At 37.6% G+C, this 26,945-nt stretch overlaps 1 protein-coding gene across 1 annotated transcript in view; it reads left to right on the top strand.

Moving 5' to 3' along the window:
• PCSK6 (proprotein convertase subtilisin/kexin type 6) overlaps positions 1-26,945 on the top strand; it is a 260,225-nt gene that overhangs the window by 69,210 nt on the left and 164,070 nt on the right. Inside the window, exons 3-6 of the mRNA XM_043985253.1 lie at positions 7,195-7,305; positions 7,695-7,838; positions 10,334-10,410; positions 13,144-13,232. Coding sequence (XP_043841188.1) covers positions 7,195-7,305; positions 7,695-7,838; positions 10,334-10,410; positions 13,144-13,232 — 421 coding nt within the window. The remainder of the gene's footprint in view (positions 1-7,194; positions 7,306-7,694; positions 7,839-10,333; positions 10,411-13,143; positions 13,233-26,945) is intronic.

The following is a 26,945-nucleotide window of genomic DNA, read 5'->3' as shown; positions in this document are numbered from 1 at the left end:
AAATGACTTTGTTAGTAAAATTCTTCTTGGGAGGCAAGATGTTGCCTTTGTCTGTTGTGAGCTAAATTACTGTTTCCTGTGTGCTAAAGCTGAAAGCTGAGTTAATTGGTAATGAGTCATCAAGATAGTCTTCTGACCAACCAGGAAAGACAGGATAACACCAGCTTTCAGCTTAGATCATGTATCAAAAAGGAAACCCAGGTGTCTGGGTAGAACATTGAGGACAATTGCAAAAAGAATTAAGTTAAGCAGAAGCTGGAAACTAATTGACCAGAAATGTGACTCTGCCTGGGCCAGGAGTTGGAAGAAAGGGTCTAAATAGGCTCTACTGCTTCCCTAGCACAGTGCTTATCAATCAGTCAATCAAACAGCAAATACTGATTAAGCACATACCATGGATCAGGCAGCTTTGGGAATATAAAGAAAAACAAGAAGAGTCCTTGACATGAAGAAACTTGTCTTCTAACATGAGAGACCATATATACAAATATAGGCGCATATGGGATTGTTGTTGTTTGTCCATCATTTTCAAAGAGGAGCAATGATATCATGAGGTGATGGCTTGACTCATGTATGTACTGGATTTAAGTGAGACTAAATTCCACAAAGTCATCAGCTTCACAAAGGAGATACAAGATAGCCTTATAGAAGAAGGCATTAGTAGCTGGAGGAACCAGGAAAGGCCCATGATTGACAAAAGCTAGAGATTTTAAGAGGCAGAAGGGAGGAGGGAGAGTGTTCCACATACAGTGGTTAATAAATGCTTGTAGATTGATTTATTGATTGAGAGGGCAACCACCAAAAAGCTACACCACCTTCCCACCCCGGGCAGGAAAGCACAGACAAAGTCTTTTCCTGGGACTATCTTTTCTACTAGAGCAGCATCCTTGGCTTCTCAAAATAATGACAGCAAAATAATCAGGGGACACAACAACTTGATTTACAGATAAACAAGCCAAAGAAACCTCCTGTAACGTAAATCAAAGAATAAAACTGAAATTATTTGAGTTGGATATTTATAAGAAGGAAGAAATACCAAAAGCATCATGGAATCTCATTAGAAAATATCAATATAATTTATCATTACACCAAGAAATATTTTAAAGGTCATATGCTCATGTTAGAAGATGTAGAAAGGAAGGACCTTTGATAAAATTTAATTCAAGTTAATAAACATTTAGTAAGTACTTGCAAATGTGGAAGACACTATTTTAGATACTAGACATATAAAGACAAAAAAATGGACAAATAGTTCTTGCTCTCAAGGAGCTTATATTCTAGTTGGGGGGGGGATACGGCATGTAGTTAAAAAATGTAATAAAAACAATTTGAGGACACAGAGAACTCTAATAAGTAGGATCAAGAAAGGCAATATTGAAGAAGACAATCAAGCTAATTCTTGAAGGATGCCAAGGATTTTAAAGAAGAGGAAGGTTTTTCTTCAACTAGGTGAAAGTATCGACTGGAAAAACAAGGGTCAACATATAAAAGAAAACTACTTGAAGCATTTCTATGGAAAAACAAAATGAGTGCTAAACATGGACTATACTATTTATACTATTCCCATAGGTTGACCACCGAGGATGAGGTCAGGGTTGGAACCTGTCATAAGTAGGTTTCCTAGTGCTTTTGGAAGCCTTGTCATTTTTGTTGACTGGGGGGAATGCTGCAGCAGAGAAGTTCTTATACCGTCAGGGTCTAGAAACTACAGTGACAAGCCCAACCAAGGTCACTTGTCAAGATAGAGGTTATACAGGATGATTTTAGAAAGGCCTGGAAAGACTTATATGAACTGATGTATAGTGAAGTGAGCAGAACCAGGAGAACATTGTACACAGTGACAGTGATGAAGGACTGTGAATGATTTAACAATACCATAATCTAAGACAATCCCAAAGGACTAATGATGAAGCATACTATCCACTTCCAAAGAAAGAACTGATATTGATTGAACAGACTGCAGCATGCTATTTTTCACTTTCTTTCATTTTTTTAAACTCAAGTTTTCTTATATAAAATAAGTAATATTGTAATGTTTTATGAGTTGTACATGTATAACCTATATCTGATTGCTTGCTGCCTCAGGGATAGCGGAGGGGAGGGAAGGAGGGATGGAATTTGGAACTCAAAACTTTAAATAAAAATGTTCATTATTAAAAAAAAAAAAGATATAGGTTGTAAAGCTGAAGGGTAGAAAGAATGTCTGGAGTAGAAGCCGGGCCAAAATTAGACTAAAAAAAAAATCAGAGGGAGCAAATGAGAAATGAGGCCTGAGATCAGGCTACAGGAGTTTGCTAGCAAGTTTGAAAACAGGAAGTTGAATGTTTAGCAAAGAATTCCATCAGTTTGCTGCATGTAATACTATCAGTGTTTGCTAACTCCAACCACCAACTTTGTCTCAATTTAACCTGACAAGATAGTACCTGCTATTGCCACTCTTGTTAAGATCCATGGCAGTATTGAAATATTTGGATGCCCAATTTAACCATTTTTATTGGCCTTATTTAATATTAGGACATAAAACAAAAATGGCAAGATTAACATAAGAAATGAAGAAGTCAAAATAATGTTTACTGATGATAAACTTGTATACATAGAAGATTCAATGGTTCTAATAGCAACTGAAAATAATTATAAGTAGCTCCATTAAACTCTCAGATTCAAAAACATTAAGCAGTTATCAAAATGATCTTATAAAAGGCAAAAATATAAAAATTGGTCAGTGGAACAGAGTGGAAATATCAGTATTCAATAAACCTGTGGGAAATAGAAACTGCAGAAAGTTAATTATCTAATTAAATATCAAGAAAAATACATAGCAGGATGGCAGGAAATAAGTTTAGATAATAACCTCACCATATGATATATCAAATTCAAGTTGAGTAATAGATTCATGCTTTAAGGAATTGTGATTTCATCAGTGTTGCATATATTCCCAACCGCCTAGATCAAAACTCTCCATGTTTTCACAGACTGTAAACACACAATAATGTTAACTGGTGGCCAACTTATACAACTCGTCACAAGTCTAGCCCTGGAAGCCTGTCTAGTTGGATAGGATTTGTCTGAGCTTCTGTTCCTCTATCATAGCCTTAAAAAACCCAGAGTCCTCTCCACACCATGATGAGGCATCAGAGTGGGATTTTATTGATGGTACCCTAGGTTAAGTATAATAAAGAACCTGTAAGAAATAGAATAAAATGGAATAATTTATTTATGCATTACTTGGGAGATAAGTTGTTATCTATTTTAACATGTAAGAAGTCCCACTAGATAGATTCAATTACATAAACAAAATCTCTATAACAAAAAAAGGTTAAGTAAATTAAAAAGAAAAATTACAGATCGAGAAAAAATATTTGTGGCAAATGGAACAAAACTTCCAAAATTGTACAAGAAACAGTTACAAATATTCGAGGGAAATGCTAACTCTCTAATGAAAAAATGGCCAGACAACTTACAACTTATAATAACTTTAAAAATTCTACTTTTCTAATGACCAAAGAAATGAAAATTAAGACATTTCTGAGGTATTACTTCATGACAATCAAATTAACACAACAATCAAAAGCCCAACAACGACTAAATGTTACTGCTAGAGCTTTTGATAAATATATAGCTACATTGTTGTTGAAATTGCCAATTGATGAAATATTTTTGGAGAGCAATCTCTCCCTCCATTAGTTTTTTCTTTTCATTAGATTGTGAGCTCCCTGAGATCAAGGACTGTCTTTTGCTTCTTTGTGTATTCCAAGCACTTAGCTCAGTACACTGCACATCGTAGGCAATTAATAAATGTTTACTGACTGACTGGTAATGCACTATACATTTCCTAAAAATAATTGTACCCTTTGGCTAAACAGTCTTATTACTGAGACTAGACCCTAACAACATGATTAAAAAACAACCAAAAAAACCCCTCTCCTTTCAAAGACATTTACAATATTCTTATTTATAATTGTAAAAAACTGGGAACAAGCTACATTTAATTTTATTCAATAAACATATATTAATCATCTACTTTGTGCAAAATGCTGGAAATACAAAGACAAAAATCAAACATTCCCTGCCCAGGTCAGTCTTCATTCCTTTGTTCTTTCCTCCCTCCCTCCTTCCCTCCCTTCCTTCCTTCCTCCCCTCCTCCCTTCCTCCCTTCCTCTCTTCCTCCCTTCCTCTCTTCCTTCCTTCCTCTCTTCCTTCCTCCCTCCCTGTCTCCACTACTTTCTCTTGCTTAGGGAGCCTGGTGGTTTCTAGCTCCTAGCAGCTCACCAATTGATGTCAGATTTACTGTAGAAACCCAGCTGGCCTTTCACCCTTCTGCACCTCATAACTCAAGTGCAAGTAATCCACTAGTCTTTGCCTTCCCAGGAGGAGGAATTTTACATGTATACAGATAAGGGAATAGGAAGAAATTTTCAAAAGGAAAAGAGCTACTTCAAAAGGGAAAGTCTCACTATTGGTGGGATCAGAAAATGCCTGTATAGAAAATGGCTCCTGAATTGTGCTTTAAGCTAGAGATTCTGAGAGGTGGTGGGTGGTAAGGATGTATTACAGACATCTGAGACAGCCTCTTCAGAGGCAAGGAGATTGTGTATAGAACGTATAGAATGCTGAACTCAAGGGAATAACTAGCAGACACAGGTGTGCCCAGAACATGCGCCAGGTGTACTAGTAGGCCAGTTTGTATGTCTCTACCTTACAACATAAGCTCCTTAAGAAAAGCGATAATTTGGTTCAATTTATTTCTATGGCTAGTGCCTACATATAGTGGCATTTAACAAATTCTTGTTGATTAAATGGTAGGTAACTGACCTAAGTGGATATTGCTATCAAAAACTTACTACAGGGGCAGCTAGGTGGCTCAGTGAATAGAGCACTGACCCTGGATTCAGGAGGACCTGAGTTCAAGTCCAGCCTCAGACACTTGATACTTACTAGCTGTGTGACCCTGGGCAAGTCACTTAACCCCAATTGCCTCACCAAAAAACCCCCCAAAAGCAAAAAGCTTACTACAAGGAGGTATTCAAAAGGAGAGGATTAAGGAACAAGTTATTGAATTGTGGGAGCCTGCCATATCATCATATGCTAACATCAGGACCATTTTACAAGAGAATAGCAGAATATTACAAACTTGATTATTCTCAATCACTCATCGGTGATATTTAGGTACTTGGGTTCTGACATGAATTCTTCCCAACCAAAAGTAAACTGAAGTCAGTGTATCTTCCTAAACAGCTAACTTGTAACCAAGGAGTAACTTATACACTACGGAGGGGGAGGCTTTCTGTGTGGTCATGTAAATGAAACTTTAGGAAACCCAGTCTTTTCATTTGGATTCCACAGGAGATTGCCATGGTTATTTCCAGCTATAGGTTATTAATGAATAGAGTAACCAGTATGATACAATGGTGAGAATGCTTATACTATAAAAAAATTAATCTTGGGGAGCTTAGTCATTTAATGGTATGTGTGATTGTTTTAAAAATATGATATATAAAACTGACTTGAAATGTCTTAGAGGGTGGCTATTTTCTGTCAAGTAAAAGTTATTCTTCTCTAGGAGATGGGTATGTATGTACATGTGTGTTTGTGTGTGTGTGAGTTAGTATGTATTCTTTAGTAAATGATGAACCTGCAAAGTGTCATTAGGGCATATGATGAATAATGTCTAAATTTATAGGTTGGCTTGCCATAGAAATATTTGATAGCTTGTTGAAATTACCTGGTAGTTTACAGATGAGCATTTTAATTAGTGTTCACTCTGGAGTTTGATTTTCACTCTTGGGATTCTTTTGTATTTTTAAGAGAAAAATGTATTATTATTATTGACTGGTATTTAATAAGCTCATGTGAGCCTTGTAATAAATGCTGTACTGTCCCCTTTTAAGTTATTTTGATCCTTTTTTAAAAAAGCATTTTGTCCCAGTGTCCTAAGACACGTTTTTTGTCACAAAAATTGTCATCTTTTGCTAGCTTGTTTTGTTTTGAAACCCGATCTGTGATTTTACCAGGGTAGGGAGGTCTCAGTAAGGAAATTCCTTCACCAAAGCAGGTCAGCAGCTACTTTTCCATTTCTAGACATAGAGAGTTGCCTGGGGTCACTAAGAAATTAACTGACTTGACTGGGATGACATAGCCAGTTTGTGTTCAAGGTAGAACTTATGAAGAAGGCCTTCCTAGATATGCCACACTGAGGGGATTTATTCTATCCATTTCTTTGGTGGGGATCTACATAAGGACAGGCTAGAAGAGTCCTTCCTACCCTTTTGTTTGTGGGACCACCTAAGTGGGACTCAAACTTTGTGGAGGAAATTATCCAGTAGATTTGTGATACATGACCAAAGTAGAAAACCATTGTAAGTTTTTGCTAGAACCAGTGAATTCATTTTTCTTGACAAACTTCCTAGGAGAAAAAGATTATATTTTCTTATTTGCATTCTTCCCTTCCATGTAATTGCTCACTTTTCCTTGAACCTCTTCGGGTCTAAGGTGACCAGCCATCCTAATTTTGAGCTTTTTTCAGGATAATGTCCTGAAAAATCTTGCTATTCACCTTTTTTTCCATTTCATAAATTTAACCACTCTAGTTCAGATTCCTTCACTATTTTTAAGATGCTTTATTTTATAGGTATGAATATTCTTTTTGTCATAGATCACAGTTCCATACCGTAATAAACTATCTTCATAGTTTGCTCCTCACGAAAAAGCTATCCCTTTGCAACCAACCTTCTGGTCTATGAATCTTTCTGAACTCATCTCGGGTGGTTCTTAGGCAACAGAGACATTATATTCTTCAGCCCCATCCTGTACTCTAAGCCTTGGTAGGATATTTTGGAACTTATAACCTACTAGTATAGACTTAGAGAACCAGTGGTCATCTCTATGCTACAAAGAAACATCCAAAGAGGACATTAGTAGATCAACAAAATTAATGAAGTTAAATAGGTATTTTCCTGTCTCATGGAATTTAGAATCCCAAACTTCACAATGACATGGTGATATATCAAGATATATCAAATGAGATAACAATTACAAAATGCTTAGCATAGTGCCTGGCACACAGTAAACAGCATATAAATGTTAACTATGAGGATGATGATAATGATAATGAAGATGGAAATCTACATTGCATGTGATGCAACAGAAAGTAGGAAATGATAATATAAATAAATATGAACTTTTCTTATATGATAGGTAAAATGGCTACAACAACAAGAAGTTAAACGGAGAGTGAAGAGACATGTTCGAAGTGATACACATTCCATTTATTTCAATGACCCAATATGGTCCAACATGTGGTACATGGTAAGCAGAAGTACTTTCCTTTGGGAAGTGTTTTAGGTATTAGTAAGTCAGTTTGATGCATATTCTTGTGACTAAATGATTTGGTCCCCCAAAAGAATGCTTGGATAGGGAAAAAAACACTTTAAGAGGGATGATGCTTCTCTACAGAAATTATGGAGAAATAGCTTAGAACAAAATAACTAAATGCAATATTTCATCTTTACTCATGGGGAAATAAAATAGTTATTTGAAATAAGACTTGTTACTTAAAACATGAGGAGTTTTTAATTATTTGTTCATGTGCATACATGAATATAGTCATGCCTGAGCTTTTAAATTACTACCAGTTGGATAGATGGAATGTATTATGGTTCAGCTTCTGTGTTTTGGGGATTTATTTGTTTGCTTAGCACTGCGGGGATAAGCACAGTCGCTGCCGATCAGAAATGAATGTCCCTGCAGCATGGAAGAGAGGCTATACAGGAAAAAACGTTGTGGTCACCATTCTGGATGATGGAATAGAGAGGAATCACCCAGATCTAGCAGCTAATTATGTAAGTTGAGCTTCATTTTATTTATACTTCCCTTTGTATAGATGTGATAATGTATAGCCTCATAGAATTGTTTTATATTGTTTATTCGTTTTTCCCCAAAGAGAAATGTACTTTAAAAGGTTCTGTCTTGATTTTTCAGAAAATGACACCCTTCTATAAACATTCAAGTCTCTTCAATAGCAGCTTTCACTTTTACTTTGCTGAAACTATTTTGTGTCTTCAAAACCAAGGATTTGAATTCAAAATTGGCAAGCAAATGCTTGTTTTGTTTTGTTTTTTAACATTTAAAAATCACATTTTCTCTATTTGCTATCTGACTTCATCTCATCCTGACTCTTAACCATATTCCAAATCAGATGCCATGTTATAGGAAAAGCACATAAATGTAGCCAGCTGCAAGCTCATCACATCTATTTGGTAGGTAGGTAGGAAGGAAGGAAGGAGGAAAGAAAGAAAGGAATGACAGTCATTAACCTCAAGAAGCTTCTATTCATCTGGTGAGATGAAACAGGATGTAATGTCAGAAGGAAAGGAACACCAAGAAAAACCTTAAAAAAAAAAAGATTACCCCTAGAAAACAATGAGTTTGATTCTATTTCCTCAGCTGAGAATGATAAAGTATCAATTCAGGGGATGGTAGGTGGAAATATAGCTTGTTTCTTGTCCATGTGCTATCCTATTGTAGCTGGCTATATTGTCCCTGGCATGCAGCCCTGTATGGGATCTGGGCAATGGTCAAACAGGGATGAAGCTGGAAAGCCAGTTGATAAAAGCTTATTTTCAGTATTAAAGATGTACACATATAAACTATATAAATATTCTATGTGTACACACACAGTTTTCTAACTACTACCATAGGCAACAGCATGGCTGCTATGATACCTTCAGAGAATCACTTGACCCAGTTAAGGAGATTCTTTCATTCTGAGGCTCAAGAGCAAGTTTTGTGTTGAGCACTAGCCTTTGAAAACTTTCTGGAGATATTAAGGATGATTATTTTTTTAAGATAACTGCTTTTGGAAGTGAATTAAAAGAATTAAAATATAAGAATATTCTCTGTAGGCTCACTTGATACAACTCTAATAGCAGACAGGACAATGGGAATGATATCATTATCATCTTATTATTATTGTTATTATTATTATTATTATTATATGCAGGGTATTCAAAAAGTCTTAGTGCAGTTTTAAACTATTAAAGCTTAAAATTGAACTAAGACTTTTGGGACACCCTGTATTTTCTGTTACAAAACTCTCCCCTTATGGGAGAGCAAGAGTCTAGGGGCTCTGCCTGGGCCTTCACTCATTCTGGCCATTAGAGCTTCTGAGGCAGACTTAGCCCAGTTCCTGGCACATGGTAGGCACTTAATAATTTTTTATTTGACTTGACATTATTATATAATAATGTGTAAGTAGAATATGTTATTAATTTACTGGACTGCTGACTTCATTAGCATAGGCAACTCCCATCTGAAAAAATTCCTTCCACACATATAGGTTGGAATGTCCTCTGCAATTCATAGTCTTAGAACTGACATATAGCACTGAAATTTTTAGTGGCTTGCCTAGGGTCACACAGTCAGTACGTGTCAGAGGTGAGATTTGAATCTAGATTCTCCTGGCTCTGAGATCAGGCCCTGAGATCACTATATGAAAAGGAATTAGATTGTAGGTTATTATTTGAATACTATCACTGTTGTACTTTCTGCTCCCACAGCTCTATCAAAGAATATTTTAGTGAGCTTACAAAAACTGCACATATATCACTTTTTTATTCACCTGTAAAAAGCAACTACCTTAGCAGAACATACCATATAACTTCTTTATAAAGGAATAATAGCAGGATAGGAATGTGTCCCAGCACCATCTCTATCTAAATCCTCTCTTGAGAACAAGATAATCACAAATTAAAACCCTGTGAGAGCAGAAGGCACTGTCATTCCTGTTGTCCTGTCTGCTGCTGGAACTGTCCCAGGCATGCTTTCAGAGAATCTCTGTCGACTCTTCTCTCTCAGAACATCATATATGGAAGAATATTGAACTTGTCCTTGGACTTTTTCTTTATGAACTTTATTAGAAAATGTGAGATAAGAGGTCAAAATAATTTAGATAATGATAATAACTGGAGACTATAAAATGCATAGTATTGCAAAGCACTTTATATGTAGGGCTGTTACAAATGAGAATTTTGCCCTATTGAAGTTATGTAGAAGCTATGTAAATTCAATGTATTTGATATTCTCATTGTGCTTGGACTATAAATTCAGGTTTAGATTTTAATCTCTACCTAAACTAATCTGTACCTAATGTATACCTAAATTACCTGATTGAAAAGGAGAAATTACATGATGTGATTATTGTACCCTATAGATCAGCCACTTTGTGCATTTTTCCATTTCAGAAAAAAAAAAAAGCCCAGTGCCTTCAAATGTAGATAGGGCTTCTGTGTGTTGTGTAATTTGTATTCTTTCACTTATCGAGACACATTAATTTTAGGATGCCTATGCAAGCTATGATGTCAATGGAAATGACTATGATCCTTCTCCACGCTATGATGCCAGCAATGAAAATAAGTATGTCTTTTCTTCTCTTTCTCAGACGCCTAAAGATAATATTATGCACAGAGAAACCTAATAAAATGAATGAAATTCAAATGCCTCCCTACTTTTGGATATGGTTTTAGGTTCCTTCAGAAACCTTAAAGTCCTTAATAAGTTGATAAGAGGGCAAGGTAGAAAGAGTACTTGGCTTGAAGTCAGGATCATAGATTTTGAACTGGAGGATACCTTAGAAGTCATTTTGTCCAGCCCCCTCATTTTACAGATAAGGAAACTAAATTTAAGTGAATTGCCTATGGTCGTACAAGTAGCGAGTGGCCCAGGAAGGATTTGAACCCAGGTCCTCTTATTCCAGATCTAGCATCCTTTCCATGATTCCATACTTCTTCCCTTGTATGGGTTTTAATCTTGTCTTACTTAACTATGTGACAATGGATACATCCTTTAGCCTTTCTCAGACTCGGCTTCCTAGCATATAAAGTATGCTAATAATAGCACTGATTTCACAGGGCTGTTGTGAAACTCAAATGAGATAGAGAAATAAATGTAAAGTATTTTGTAAATCATAAAATACCATGTAAATTGTCAGCTATTATTATGTTGTTCTGTTTTATTAATGTATAAAGGGTATCATAGATGAACACATATAGACATAGATATGTTTAAAAGTTCTACTGACATCAATGGAATACTTTAAGGTGCACAATTTATTTTATAGATTATTTTATTTGACTTTCACAACAATCCTTTGAGGCAAGTGCAATAGCTAGGATTAGTCCCATTTTATAGAAGAGGGAGTTAACTAAGGCTGAATGACTTGCCCAAGTTCGTATAGTATCTCAGACAGCATTGAAATCCCAGTTTTCTTGAATTCGAGTCCTGCATTCTAGCCACTCTCCTTTATTGCTGATTCCTGGAACTGATGTTTTCTAGGTATCAGTGGACATTAGTCACTGATACTGAACACTAATAGCTAGAAAACATTTTCTCTTTTTGTTTACATATTCTAATTGTTATACTCTGTTCCATTAAAGCCTATTCTAAATATTTTGATGTTATTCCCAAGTTTAGCTTCTCTCTGACTGCTAGACTCTGAAGTAGTTAGTAACTATGTTCTGAGCTGAAGAGGCCTCTCAGCTGCCCAGTTAGGAGAATATCAGGACTTTTTCCTGATGCTGGTAATTGGTGGAGTAGGCATTACTGGTAGTTGGCTCTTGGGTGTTTGTGATAGAGTATGTTGAAAGTGGAGTATACAGTTTGTGGAGAATAGAGTATTGTTGGAGTGTTATTGTTAGACTTGGAATGATTCATGGTGTGAGAGAGAGAGAGTGTGTGATTAGCTAGTAATACCACAGTGTGTGAACTGAGGGTGTGTGAGTCAGTGCATGTGTTTGTGGAGGTTGTTAAGGTGTGGATCTCTGAGCAATTTGAGGGTGTGTTTCAGGCTTTTCAAGGCAGATCCTTGGAGGGTTAGGGAACAAGGAGAATGAAGGTACTGAAACTAGGTGGAGGCTAACATGCTCCCCTTCTGACTTGAGGCTTGCAAATGAGTGTACCCTGGGTCCAACTGCTGATTCCTATAGAATAATTCTATTAGTTGGTAACCGTGATTACAAAGCTCTAAAAGATGTAGTTATCTGATGAGCACAGTCCTGAGCCCCTTGTAGTCTCCATACATGAAGAGAGAGAGAGCTTGGGGGTTAGACTGTGGGAGTGGAAGAAGAGTAGATTACAGATATATTCAAAATCTGGATGAGTATAATCAGTAACAAGCAGTGCCTGAGAGGCATTAGGAGTCATAGTGAATGGAGAGCTGGCCTCAGAATCAGGAAAATGGGTCCAAGCTCTGCACCTGGCATAAACTGGCTGTGTGACCCGAAGCCAGTCGCTTCACTTATCCCCTTAGAGCAATGTACAAAAATGCCAGACCCTCATAGTTTGATAAATGAAACAAAATTTGCCTACGTCGATTTATCAACTAGTCATAAAACCCTGCTTCAAAGGTTCTGTTCATACCATACATCCTAGGTTGTTTAAAATGAAGGACTTTCCTTTCCTCACAAAATGTCGAGTCATCCTGTTGTGAAGTTTTGAATCCTGAAGAGCAGGCTTGAATCTTGCTGTTAAGAGGATGGAGTAGGGGAATCCTTTTAACTGCAGTAGATTGAGCAAGTCAGTGAAAAATAAGACTATTCTCTCTGAAAGAGCCAAGTCATAACTATTTTTAAGGGAGGCCTTTAATTTGGCTAATGACACAAATTCTCCATGGACTCTTCTCATAGTTTTCATTTTTAAAGCTCTCCATATTTTTGTTTTCCACTAGAGGGATTGACAGGAAGCAACACATTTTAAAATGAGGTCATTCCTGTGAAAGGCAATTCATTTTGCTGGTAATTTCTTTGTAGTCCCCTGGCTGCTGTTGAGTGTTAAGACAAGAGCAGTCTTTCTCAGCTTCTGTCGAAGTGGCCATAGAAATGAGCACTATGGCATTGTTGCAGCATGGTAGGGGAAGGGAAGACTGTATGACTGGGGATAGATATTGGGCAAATAATGGGGTAACTGCAGGACACTATTAGCAAAAGTGCTGGTGGCAAAGAGGATGAAAAATATGAATCATAAATAATAGTCCCATGCTTACAAATATGTGTCTTGCTGCATTTAATTTGGGGTATTGCTGTGAATTCATTGAAACTTTCTGCATAGTTCTCCTGATTTTCTTATTTCCCTTCCTCCCCCCATCTGCTCTAGGCATGGTACTCGCTGTGCTGGTGAAGTTGCTGCCTCAGCAAACAATTCCTATTGCATAGTGGGCATTGCATACAACGCAAAGATAGGAGGTAAGTGTGAAGGCTTGGTAGCTTCTGTTTCACAGGGCTGTCTTGACAGCTTAATCCATTACATTTCCTCAGCAGTCCCAGGCCATTTATCCTACATATAGATGCCAAGAGTCATCTATATGTTTATTGAGAGCATCTTCTAGGAGGTTATTACTAAGTAATCATTTTTATCATTTCACAGGTAATACCCTGCACATAGTAGGTGCTTAATAAATGCTTATTGATTGACTGACTGACTGAAAAATATAGAAACTATAAGATCCCCTTGTATTTATTTTTTGATTTAAAAAAGGGCATATGATTTGGTACAACAAAAGAGAGCCTTACAGACTTTTACAGCAAGCCATCTCCCAGTCTTACCTCAAAATCATTTGATATACCTCAGAAGATATGACAATAGAAATAATCCTATTCAACACCACTCCCCCAAGTTAAGCTTAAGACAAAGCATAGAATATGGTAATTATATGCTTCTTAAAGATATTTACCACTGTGATGGAGGAGATCCTGTCTAGAGTTCAGGTGGAAGAAATTTTCCTTACAGATGGTTAGGTCCTCTAGATGCTCCTGTTTATAGATGGCATTGAACTGATTGCATTGAGCTCCAAACTATGGAAGCATCTATTAGGAGAGATCTGTAATTACTCAAAGACATTTAGCCTATTTCTGCTGTCCAGATTTCAACATGCATTTGTGTTGTTGTCCAATGGAATTTACCCATCATTGTGTATATCTAGTACAGTTGATATAAATGGACTGTAAGTTGGGTTCAGAGTTGTGTAGGAAGAAAAGAGCAAGTTGCATAGCCTTTGAGAAATTGCAAAGTTTCCCACAAGCCAGGGACTATCTTTTTAATACTAATATTCTACTATGGAGAATGGAAAGACGGGGAGAAAGATTGAAGCATGTTTTTTAAAATTGTGCAGAAAAGAGCAAAAGAGGCAGAAAGAATCACAGACAAGCAGGACAACTTCTAAAGTTATATGTTGAATTTATCATATATTTGAAAAGATATATATGAAATGCTAAGCCATATATCAAATAGATTCACAGTTTCATGTACATTCCTCTTTTTTTCAACCCTGTATGTGGAAAACCAAAAAATAATAATATTCTACTAGTTTTTGCTATATGGGAGGAAGATGTAAAATACAATGACATACATACAATACAATAACAAAAATGGGTATCACACAGAAGGTGATAGAGGGGCAGATGGTGCATATGAACAGGGTACAATATATAGCCAGTGGAGAACTCTAAAGGAAAAAGGGATCATCAAGGAAATGTTATACTAGGAAGAGAAGATGGAGTGGTCACATGGCAAGAGTGGGTGCATGACAAAATGCTCTATTGGTGCCTTCAAATGTCAGAAGAAATGGGAGGACAGCCTTCATCACATTGAAAAGATCCCTCGTGAAATTACAGTATGACATGAACAGAAATCACAGAATGAGCAAGCATCTATAGGTTGTGTATGATCTGCATTACTGGAGGGAATTCCTGAATCTATGAGATCACAGCCTTTTAACATAATGGATAGAATTAGGGGTCCTGACCTGGAGTCAGGAACACCTGTGTTTAAATAGTGCCTCAGACATTTACTATCTGTGTAACCCTGGGAAAATCACTTAACCTCTCTCTGCATTAGTTTTCTATATTTAAAATGAGGTTGACTTGCATCCCCCTCAACAGGGTTGCCATAAGGATCACAGGTTTTATATGTATACATGTATATATTTATGTATATAACAAGTATGTATACATACATGTGCACATATACACATACCTATACAGAGATAGAGATAGTACTTTGAAAACCTCAGGGTGTTATGTACATGTCAGCTGTTATTTCCTTGTCTAGTCTACATTACACGCTGCTGCCAGATGATTTTGCTAAAATACCTCTTTACCTGATCCCTGCCACTTCCTACTCAAAACCCCCTGCTGGATCCACATCACCTCTAGGAGAAAGTGCCAACTGCTTAATCTGGCAAGGAAAGTCTGCCATTATCCAGCCCCAACCTACTAGTCTAGCTTTATCTATTATGCTTTGTGCAAGAAACTTCTGATTTAGCCAGACTGGGCTACTCATTATCCTCTAAGGGCTTCCTTCAATATTTCTGCTCCCTTTCCTTGCCTTCTACCTCCCCTGCCCCCCACTCTCACTAGCCTTCAATGACCAGCTCAAGTTCCATATCCTCTGTAAAGTCATGGTACGTTCTTCCTACACTAAGTATTGAGAGTTAAGAGGAGGAAAAGATACTTACTGTTTGTACCTCTCATTTGTGACAGCTGATTATATAATACCTTTCATGTCACCCAGTATTTATTTTTTCCACATATACATGCTTTGCCTCTCCACGCTTTTAAAGGACATGAAATACCATATGAAGTTTCTGTCTTTTATGGTGCTTATTGTTTTGTACTTCATTCTTTTGTCACATATTTATTGAGCACCTACTACATGCATTGCACTCAGCTAGCACATGAAAGGATGTTTTCATCCAAATAAAAAAAAGTATGATGTAGTTAGTTGGCACTCAATAAATATTCATTGAATGCTTTTATAGCAAAAGTCAGTATTAGGCAACTAGGCAATCAACCTCCTATCTTTCCAATCATTCTCTTATTTGGTTATGTATTTGTTCTTCCTTTGATGGATAAACTTCAGAAAACAAATAGTGGGGAAGGTGGCACTTCTGACATACTATCTCTTCTTTTTTACCTCTTCTTTTTTAATTCCTTTGAATGTAAGGCAGTTTTCTCAGCATAGTTTTCATGTAAATAAGAGGAAGGAAAACAGATTCTCTGTAATCATCTTGATTTTGTGAAGTTTTTCTGCTATAAAAACAGGAACTTGAAGCTTTTACTTAGCTAACCTTTGGCATCCATAGGCTAGTTTTTTTCTCACTGGTGATATTTAGTAGAAAGGACAATATTGGCAAGAGAACACATGACAGAATGATCTATAAGAGACAATTATCATGAAATGAATTGGGAGATTGAGTAACCTCTATCTTGTAATCTCTATTTTAAAACCCCTGTATTTTACTTTATGAGTAATTTTTAAAAATCCATATAGGAGAAAAAAGAATTTTCCAATCAACAAGTATTTAAGTGCCTATTAGATACTAGGCTATAGGTCAGCTAGGTGGCACAGTGGATAGAGTGCCAACCCTGGAGTCAAAAAGAACTGAGTTAAAATCTGGCCTCAAAAACTTACTGGCTGTGTAACACTGGGCAAGTCATTTACCCCCTGTTTGCCTCAGTTTCTTCATCTATAAAATGAGCTGGAGAAGGAACTGGTAAAACCACGACAGTATCTTTGCCCAAAAAACCCTCAAATGGGTCATGAAGAGTTGGACAAGACCAAACAACAAAAGGTGCCAGGCACTAGGGATACAAAGAGGAAACAAAAATAGTCTAAGCCTTCAAAGGACTTCTAGTCTATTGGGGGAGACAACATATACCTATATAGATACACTCACAATAGACACAAGGTGACTTTGAGGGGAAGACACAACAGCTGGGGAGAATCAGAGAAAGCCTCATGTAGAAGGCAAGATATGAGCTGAGCCTCGAAGGAAGCTAGGGATCAGATGAGCGAAGACATCTGACGTAGTACATTTAGAAGATGCTAGCATATTATCTTTGCTACCATTCATTTCCCTGGTGTTAAGCTGAGAACGTAGGCAGCCAGCCTACCTGGCTAGCAGATACCATGATTTCTGGAATTTTCTATAGGAGAAATAAAACAAGAGTTTTGCCACTTTTTATGTAAGTAAAACACATTTGGATCAGTGCTCAGACAAATATCAAAAGATAATGCTGAGGTATTCCAAAGCCTGTGTATTTGACCAGCCCCTCAAGAATGAGTAGCAATATGGTACAGTATAAAGAACAGTGAATTTTGAAAATTGTGGACCTGAGATTGAATGCAAACTCTGCAAACATTATCAGAATGGCCTTGAGTGAATCATTTAAACACCCTGGGTCTCAGTTGCCTCAAATGAAAAATTAAAGAGTTAAGGGACAGCTAGGTGGTGCAGTGGATAAAGCACTGGCCCTGGATTCAGGAGGACCTGAGTTCAAATCCGGCCTCAGAGACTTAACACTTACTAGCTGTGTGACCTTGGGCAAGTCACTTAATCCCAATTGCCCCCCCACACACACACACGAATTAAAGGGTTAGGTTAAGATAAAGTCTTTACCTATCAAACCTTAATCTATCAAGCCTATAAACCTAGAATAGAGTTAGTTAGGATGGGGGTGGGGGGCATCTTCAAAGTAAGTCATTAAGTATTTGTAAAGCCCAGTTTGAATAACTGAGAACCATGCAAAGGATGTGTTCTCTGCCATTTCTGGCTGAGGGGTAGGAGAGATGTACTGAGGGGGTCAGAAATGAGCAGGGCTAAAGGGAGAGTGTGTGTGTGTGTGGGGGGGGTAGGATATGAGCTCAATCAATCAACCTGTATTAATTAAGCTAAGCACCTTTTAGGTGCTTAATCCTTAGTCACTGGAAATACAAATTCAATGAATGGAAAAAATCCCTATGCTCTAGGAGCTTATATTCTAACAGGGAAGACAAGAAGTTATCTCTCTCTCTCTCTCTCTCTCTCTCTCTCTTTCTCTCCCCTTCCTTCCCTCCTTCCCTCCCCCCATATACACATATATACATTTATTTATTGCATATGTATATGTATATATATATGTATGTATATATAATACACAATAAATTTAAAGACAATAAGTGTAAATAAATACAAAGTAGTAAGTATAAGGTCATTTGGGAGAGATGACACTAGCAGTTGGGGAAATCAGGAAGTGCTTCCTGTAGAAGGTGATGCTTGAGCTGCCTCTTAAAAGGATTCTATGAGGCTGAGGTCAGGAGAGAGTATATTACCAAAGTAAAGGCATGGAGATAGGAGATGGAATGTTACGTGTGAGAACAGAGAGTAAGCCAGATATTGTAAAGTATGAGAAGAGTAATAATGGTCGTCGTGGTGGTAACAGAGGTTAAGTGACTCACCCATGGTCATACAGTTAAGTGTCTAAGGTCAGATTTGAACTCAGGTCTTCTTGACTCCAAGGCCAGTGTTCTATCCACTGCACCATCCAGCTTCTATACATATGTACCCATAATATACATTTTTGTTAATGTAATCAATTTGAACTGAACCTTCAAAAGAACAAAACAAGCCTTTCCTGTAACATGCTTATGTTCCAGTATTTCCTTTCTCATTGAAATTGAGTCAAACGAATAGTATGTATCCTTCTCACTTTAGTTGGTCTTGTGTTACCAGTGCTTCTGGCTGTCCTCCATCTTTCTTCTTCCTGGGATATGAACTCTAAGCCAACAGAACTCACCATTTCACACAAATGGTCCTAGGAAGAAACATGCCCTAGGAAGGCTTTTAAAACATATTGTTATTCTAGTGTCCTTGAAGCCCTGCACCTTTCAGATTATTTACAGGACTACAGCTAGGTTGGGTATTCTGAAACACAGGCAGATGCTATATAGCATGAGAGCCACCAGCATGCTCCTTTTGACTGTCCTCATGATTGATGCAGATAATTGCATAAGTATAATAAAACTTATCATTATTGATCATGGAGAGGTCTGAAATAAAGAAGGAGTAGTGCTCCATTCTAGTCTTCTATTCTTGCTTTATGCCTAAACATGACTGAGGAACGTGGGATTAGAAGAGTAAACTCTATACATAGTCATATATTTTTGTAAGTATTTTCTCCTAGAATTGATGGAATCCTGAAGAGGTGGCTACAAAACATGTTTCTGTAAATTGGATCATATTTTCTACCTGGCATTCATTTTAAAATTGAAATATGTCCTCTAGAAAAAAAATATCTAAATATAAAAACTGTAGGAAGTATCAATCATGTTTTCATAGATGTAAAGTTAATGCAATAGAACATTACTTCCTTTGTTCTAGAAAGGTCATGTCAATGGATTGCCCTGTTGTTCCACTCATCCATCATTTCTGTGTCTTCCCAGGCCAAAACTTCCATGGCTGGCCACCACTCTTCTTTATGTGTTGTCTCCCCTATTAGAATATAAGCTCTCTGAGGGCAGAGATTGTCTTGCTTTTGCATTCTATCCCTAGGGCTTGGCAAATAGTATATTCTGAATAAGTGTTATTTTCATTCATTCATTCCTTCAGTAAAATCATTCTAGTATACATTCTTTACTGAAACTTAAAAAGTATGATTTTATGCCAGAAACCTTGTTCTGATAAGGTCATATCCATGTGACAGAGACATATACCCTATACTTTGTCTAGGCATATAAATAGTCTGTGTGTCTCCCAAATTAAATGTTTTATATTCAAACCCTCAAGTTTGTGTGGTACCTATTGAGCTGTTATGTTGTTGGGGAGCTATCACTTAACTTTGTATCATCTTTAGTATTCTTTCTAAGTTCTTCAGCTTACCAAACAGTGAGCGTCTACTGCCTCCAAGACATTGTGTTAGGCACTAGGTATACAGAGCTAGAACTAGCACAGTCCTTGATCTTGAGTTTATGAGTTTATGGGGAGTAAGACAAAGTTTATGATATAAGAGAGTGAGAGAAAGTCAAAGGAGAGATCCAGTCAAAAGTCATGAGAATCTTGAAGGGAGGAAAGCCCACCTTCATGTGAGGGGAAGAGGATGGTGTCAGTCTAGTCCTCATGCAGAGATTGCAACTGAGTTAGGATTTCAGTAGACAGAGATGAAGGGTGACATTCTTAACCCAGAGGAAGTCATTTAACTCCTCTCAGAATGTGTCCTTATCTGTAAAATGGATATAATTTTATCAATTGTATTTTCTCATGGGGTTGTTGTGAAAACTGAATAACACAATGTACCGAATTTTAGAAATGCTATACAGGTTGTCCCAAAAGAATTAGTGCAGTTTAAGCTATCAGAGCTCAATAGCTCTTACAGACACACACAGACACTCACACTCTCACTCACTCACTCACACAAATACTATACTATATGGTCTCCCAAAAGAAATAGTACAGTTTAAGCTATTAACAGGTCAATACCTTAAAAATACACTTTTTGAGACACCCTGTATAGCATTTACTAGAAATGTATATACATATATATGTGTGTTTGTGTATATAAACACACACACACACACACATACATATATATATATATACACACACACACACATACATAAAGCAATTAAGCTTTAATAGCTTTAAATTGCACTAATTCTTTTGGGACACCCTGTATAATTTAGCAATTATCAGTTACTTTATTATTATAGGCTGGAGCCAGCCTCTGAAGAACCTTGAATTGCAGAATCAGGATTTTATATGTTATTTGATAGGTAGTGGGGAGCTACAGAATATTTTTAAGTAAAGGAGTGGCAAATATAGTGGCACATCGTTTTGTGTGGTTTAGACCTCTGATCTCATTGGTTTAGGGAGCTACCCAGATGAGGATATTCGACCAATATATATCTGTGGCTGTTCTGTGGCTTATAGTCTTTAGAAAGCTGTCAGGAGCACCGATTCCCAGGTCATATAACCAGTTAGTGTCAGACATAGGACTTGAACCCAGATCATTCTGACACTAAGACCAGGTCTCTGTTCAATGTATAACACTTCTCTTAGGACTGCTCAACAATTCCTCCTGGCTCTTTTTCCAAAGGAAGAGTGGTACTTTCTAATGGAAGACTACATCGGTAGCCATGTGAAGGATGTCTTGAAGAGTGTATGGACTCTAGACTAGGGTATTTGCAGTGGGAGTGGAGAGTAAAGACCAGATGCCAGGGATAGTTTGGAATTAGAAACAACAGGACTTGGCAACTGATTAGATGTGTGGGAGAGGGAGAGTAAAGAATCAGAGATCACTTCAAGGTTACCAGCCTGAGATGCTGGGATTATAGCAGCGGCATAATAGAAATACAGAGTTGAAGGGAAGGGGAAGAGAGGATGAGTTCAATTTAAGACATGTTTCATTTGAAGAGCCAGCAAGAGCATCCAGGTAGAGTTAACCAGGAGTTAGTTAGAAATATAGGACCAGGACTCTGATGAGAAGCTGAGGGTGGAGATACTGGTCTGACAGTCATCTGCATAGAGGTGATAATTGAAGCCATGAGAATGGATGAGATCACCCCGGGAGACAGTATAGAGCAAGAAGAGGGCCGAAAATAAAACCTTTGGCAAGGAGGAGGATGAAGAGTCAGCAGAAGGAATTGAAGGAGTGGCCAGAATCATGAGAGTTTCTTTTCCATGACAGCCTGCTTATCTTTCTCAATGGGATATTAGGTAGATCATTATCATCATTCATAACTTCTTTTCTTTAGATTTCTTCATAGTGATTCTCCCTGTTTGCCTTGTTAGTAATAAGCTGTAATTCTTAATCATTTATAATGACTGCTACCAAATATTCTTCGTGCTCAATGACTGAAACTACTTTCCATGTCCCATCCACTTTATTAAGTAATATCAGTTTTTATTGTTCCAAATATGACAGAATTAAGACAAAGATCTAGGAAATTAAAATATAGAATCTGCCTCTGGGCTTTTCATATCTCCCAACCTCACTTGTTAGGTTGAGGCTGGTAAGTTCAATCTGCTCATGGAGGTCATTGGGAAATAAAGTTGCTAACAAAAGCATTCTCTCTGAAAAAGTGCCATATAAATACGTGTGTGTGTGTGTGTGTGTGTATATATATATATATATATATATATATATATATATATAATGAGGTGATTATTGATGGTGTTGGTGATAATGTTAGTGAAACTAGAAATTGTATTGGAAGCTACAGCATCTCTGCCTGTATTTCTTTTTCCAAGTGTCTAGAAAGGTACTAGCATTCAAGTGTTTGCCTTCTTGTTTTTACTTGAAAGGCTATAATGGGTTAGTGTTAAAAAGCATTAGACAGATTTTACCACTATTCTGGTATATGAGTTTGGGCAAATCATCTCTCCATTCTGGACCTTAGTTTCCTCATCTATCAAATGAGGACATTGGATTAGATGGCCTTCCAGCTGCCTTCCATTTATTCCATTCTTTGAGTCTAAAGTGTGCAGCTTGAGATAAATGACTTGATAAAAAGTTAGCCAGTGGCAAACCACTCCAGTATCTTTGCCAAGAAAACCTCAAATGGGGTCATGAAGAGTTGGACACTTTAAACTTTAAGTTTAAATGCCCTGACTAACTTATCAAATCATTTGTCCTTTGAGGAGGCTTTGATGCCAACTTGTTTACCCCCTTCTCTTTACAGAATTCACATTCTCTTTTTGCATTCACTGACCTTTTCCCCCATCTAATGTAAAAAAAAAAAATTAAAGATTAATTCTCTTCCCCTCAATGGAGAAACTAACACTGAGACCTAAAAAAAGAGAAGGGTGCATATTATTCTTTTTTTTCCCCTCCCACTTAATTCCCTAATTTTCTTTAAATTCTTAATTGCTCTGTCCTTTCCTTCTTTTCCCTTGCTAATTTCATCCCTTCTGTTTTTCTATTTGTCTCTCCCTGGAGTCTCCCATGAAAATAATAATGGTTCCCATTTCTGCAGTACTTAAAGGATTTAATAATCCATCTCCTCCCAGTACCCCTCTGAAAGATGTCATTTTTCTCGCTGGTACATTTTCTTGTTTGCATCATGTAGGGTGCAACAGTGCAGCGATATTCACAGATCACTTATAAATTTGGTGTCTGAGCTATTGTCGGTGAAGGCTTTTCTTTTCTCAAGAGTGGGAGTTTTCTGCTCAACCAACTCTAGGTTAGGAAGGCAGTGTTTGGACAGGAAAGTGAGGGATAGCAAAAGCAGGGCTAGAGGAAAGTTGTCCTTTATTTTCTTTCCATTAGTAAGTGGTAGCAGTAGTGGGATGTTGGAGGGTCTACTTTTGAATTTTCAGAACGTCACTGGTTGGGTGACAAGTAACATAACCTTTCTGGGCCTCAATTTCCTCTTCTATAAAATGAATTCTCTTCTAACTCTAAACCCTGTGATCCTGTAACCTGTCTGACCTCTATCACTTAACCCTCCTCATTTGTAAAGTGAGAATGATAATACTTGTATCACTAACCTAGGATTGTTAAGAAGTAGCCTGTTAGTCACTTAACCCTCATTGCCCCACCAAAAAATAAAAATAAAATAAAATAAGGGGGCAGCTAGATGGCACAGTGGATAAAGCATTGGCCCTGGATTCAGGAGTACCTGAGTTCAAATCCGGCCTCAGACCCTTGACACTTACTAGCTGTGTGACCCTGGGCAAGTCACTTAACCCTCATTGCCCCACCCAAAAAAAAAAAAAAAAGAAGTAGCCTTTAAGCTCTATAGAAATATGAGTTACTATTACACAAGCTATTGAAAGTACTCTGATTTTCTGGTCTATTTTCCAATATGCTGTTCATTTATCCAGTTATCTCTTTCCCCTTTTCTCCCCTTCCCCCCAAACTTTTGAGTAGTCCAGTGCCATTCATTTACTTGCTCTTGGGCAATGGAGTAAATAGTTGGTGCATATGTGGCAAGTTGGTGTGCTGTTGGGGAAACCAGAAAAAGAATAATGCTGTCACATTGACTGGAGTTGATGTCAGCATTTCTCCCTAGTGCTATGACTTCAATCCTGGTCCTAGGCTGAAAGCCCATTTTAGCCCTGTACCAAAGGGTACAAGGTAGGGTCAGTCTGTCAAAGGCAAGGGACTTTCCAGACAGAATAGCAAGTTGAATCTAGGTCTCCAGAAGAACGAAAATCAAGTTAGAATCACCTCAGGGTTTCTCTTTGGGTGCTCATAAGACTCTTGTCTATTTAGCATGACTCAAAACCCAGAGGAGAGTAATGAAAAGAATATAGTAAGTCAATCTTTTACTTGTTAGCACTGAGTCCCTTTCCTAATTCATTATTATGGAAGTGACTTATTTATTATTCTGTAAGAGAAACCTTTCTCAGATTTTGCATGGACCACTTCTAACACTTCTCATACCTGCTCACGTCAAAGCCAAGGAGCGTCAAAATCCCACTGGACATTACCAGCCTGGTCTTTCAACCTCCTTTCTTACCCACTTGAGGTTCATGTCTCTGTAACAACTACTCCGGAGGAGATAGTTACCTATGAGCTGTTCATTCAAATTTAGAGCTAGAAAAAACGTCAGAGACCCTCTAGTCCAACTTCCCTCTCTCTCATTTTACAGATGAAGAAACTGAGACTTAGGGAAGTTAGGTAACTTACCAGACTGCTTTAATACACAGGTATTAAGTATTAGAGGTAGGATTTGAAGCCAGGTCCATTCACCACAAAGCCAGGACACTTTTTACTGTATCACAAGTTGTCCTTTATTTTCTTTCCATTAGTAAGTGGTAGCAGTAGTAGAAAGTAGGATCTACTTTTGAATTTTCAGAATGTCACTAGTTGGGTGACTAGTAACATAACCTTTTTGGGCCCCAATTTCCTCTTCTGTAAGATGAATTCTCTTCTAACTCTAAACCCTGTGATCCTGTAACCTGTCTGACCTCTATCACTTAACCCTCCTCATTTGTAAAATGAGAATGATAATACTTATATCACTAACCTAGGATTGTTAAGAAGTAGCCTGTAAAGCCTTTAAGCTCTATAGAAATATGAGTTACTATTACACAAGCTCTTGAAAGTATTCTGATTTTCTGGTCTATTTTACAATATGCAAAGTCAAAGGGGTCTTTTAGTTTTTGATAGAAAAAATCTTTCAGGGGAAGAGTCAGTTGCTATCTTTAATATGCATGGCAACGTAACATAGAGTTCAAGGTAGGATAGAGATGCTGGTGTTTTTTATTGAACTGAAAGTTTGAAGCCAAATGGTTTGTCACATGTTCTAGCTTTTGTCTCATTACCTTGGAGACTCACCCAGAGGATAAAATAGGGGCTGTTTCCCCCTACACAACACTTCCATTAAGAACATGCCTTTATCCTGTTTATGTTTACTATTTTTCTCATAAGGAAAAGTAAACACCAACTACCACTTTGCAGTAAATGTTTTAGCTCAGTGTTTTGTGTGGGAAGCTTAATCATTTTTCCCCCTTTCATAAACATGAAAATGTTAAGTACATAATAGCCAAATTAATCTATGCTAGTAAATTGGCTAATTATGCTAATTTCAAATTTGCAGAATTCAGTCTCATTAGTATTTTCATTAACCAGTTCAGACTTCTGAGTATTTTTAAGGGAAGATTTTAAGCTACAGATTAATCTCAACAGCTTCCAAGTGCATTTTCAGCAGTAATGGGGATTAAAATGTGTTGAACGGTTTCTGAGATTAAGCAAATTTATTTATGATGCCAATTTAGGAGCTAGTGCTAACAAGTGAAAGGTTTGCTTGCTGTCTAGTTTTCATTACTTGCTTCTGGATTCGGAGTTAGCCTAAATAGATAGGAGCTTTGTGAAAATCCAAGGTATTTCTACTCCGATTTCCATTCTTTCAGAGTCTCCCTTGTGGTTTTTTTGTTTGTTTTTGTTTTTGTTTTTCGTTCTTTTATCTGGGCAGCTCTTTACTCTTGCCTGGCTGCTCCTACCTTGGATTCTTTGATGTAAGCAAAAAATGGAAGTTTAGTTTGGGGCCAGGGATAAAAACCCACCTTGCTGGGGATACCAACTGAAGGCAAGGTCCAATTCACATTTCAGCAGGGCATAAAATGGGTGCTGCCACTGCCATCTACTTCTGGATTTTTCAGTAAATTGATCTAGACCATATCTGCGTAAGTAGTGCAGATAATCCAAATGATCATGTTAGCTTGTGGTCCCTCAAGATCTCTTGGTGTTGAACACCACCTCTTCTCAGACCCAGAGAGAAATAGTAGTGGGAAGAAACCACTGCATAGGAGAAATCACCTTTGTCAATACCAGCTGTCACCAAAGTGTATGGGGCAAACTGCCTCAGTTTACCCAAATAACTCGAGGAGACCACCAAGTCAAGCAGAGACAGATTTATTACATTCCCATGGGAATGGGCAAACTCAATAACTGAGTCGCAATAGCTAATACATGCCTTGACCTTTTATAGGGGAAGTCCCCACACACACTAGGGCGAGCTCACAATCTAACATCCAATCCTGTCTCACCCAGGGTGCATGTTTAGCTCCTGATCAATGTATGGAGACATGCATACATGTTCCAGGAACAAGGGGAAAAGGGGAGGGGGAACAAGGTCAAACCAAAGGAAGAGGGAATGGGGGAGTGACAGTCAAATGTTTCAGATCTCACAGTTCCCACTGACTCCTCTCTCCCGGCCCCTATCTCTAAAGATATTCAACTTGAATAACAGGAAGAGTCACTCAGGTGTTTCAGCATTGTTTTGTAGTCATGTTAATTTTAGAAGGATGACAGGGTTAAAATTTATCTTCGGCTATGTTGGGAAATCAAAGAAATAGAATAAAGAATAAAAGAATAATCCATTGTTGGGACCCTAGGGTCAAGGGGATTCTGCTCTGAGAAAAAGAGACATGTCACTTAACATCTGGTTTCAACTTAATTGCTGCATCCTGTGCCGAGCCCTGTCCTTTCTTCTTGAGTCCCGAGTATTGAATTGGTGGACAAACTCCCCAACCCACTCAACAGGGACTGGGGTTCTGACACATGATGGATTCCAGATAAAACTAAGATGTAGCTGACAAGTGAGGAGACTGAGCAGAAGTAAAAATACTGTTAATTGTCAATAAAATTTAAAGGAGACAGTGAGAATTTGACAAGCAATAAACTTTTAAACTAACT

The sequence above is a fragment of the Dromiciops gliroides genome, chromosome 2 (genome assembly GCF_019393635.1).
Source record: "Dromiciops gliroides isolate mDroGli1 chromosome 2, mDroGli1.pri, whole genome shotgun sequence".
In the NCBI taxonomy this organism is placed as follows: Eukaryota; Metazoa; Chordata; class Mammalia; order Microbiotheria; family Microbiotheriidae; genus Dromiciops; species Dromiciops gliroides.
This window is presented reverse-complemented; position numbering and strand designations above follow the sequence as displayed.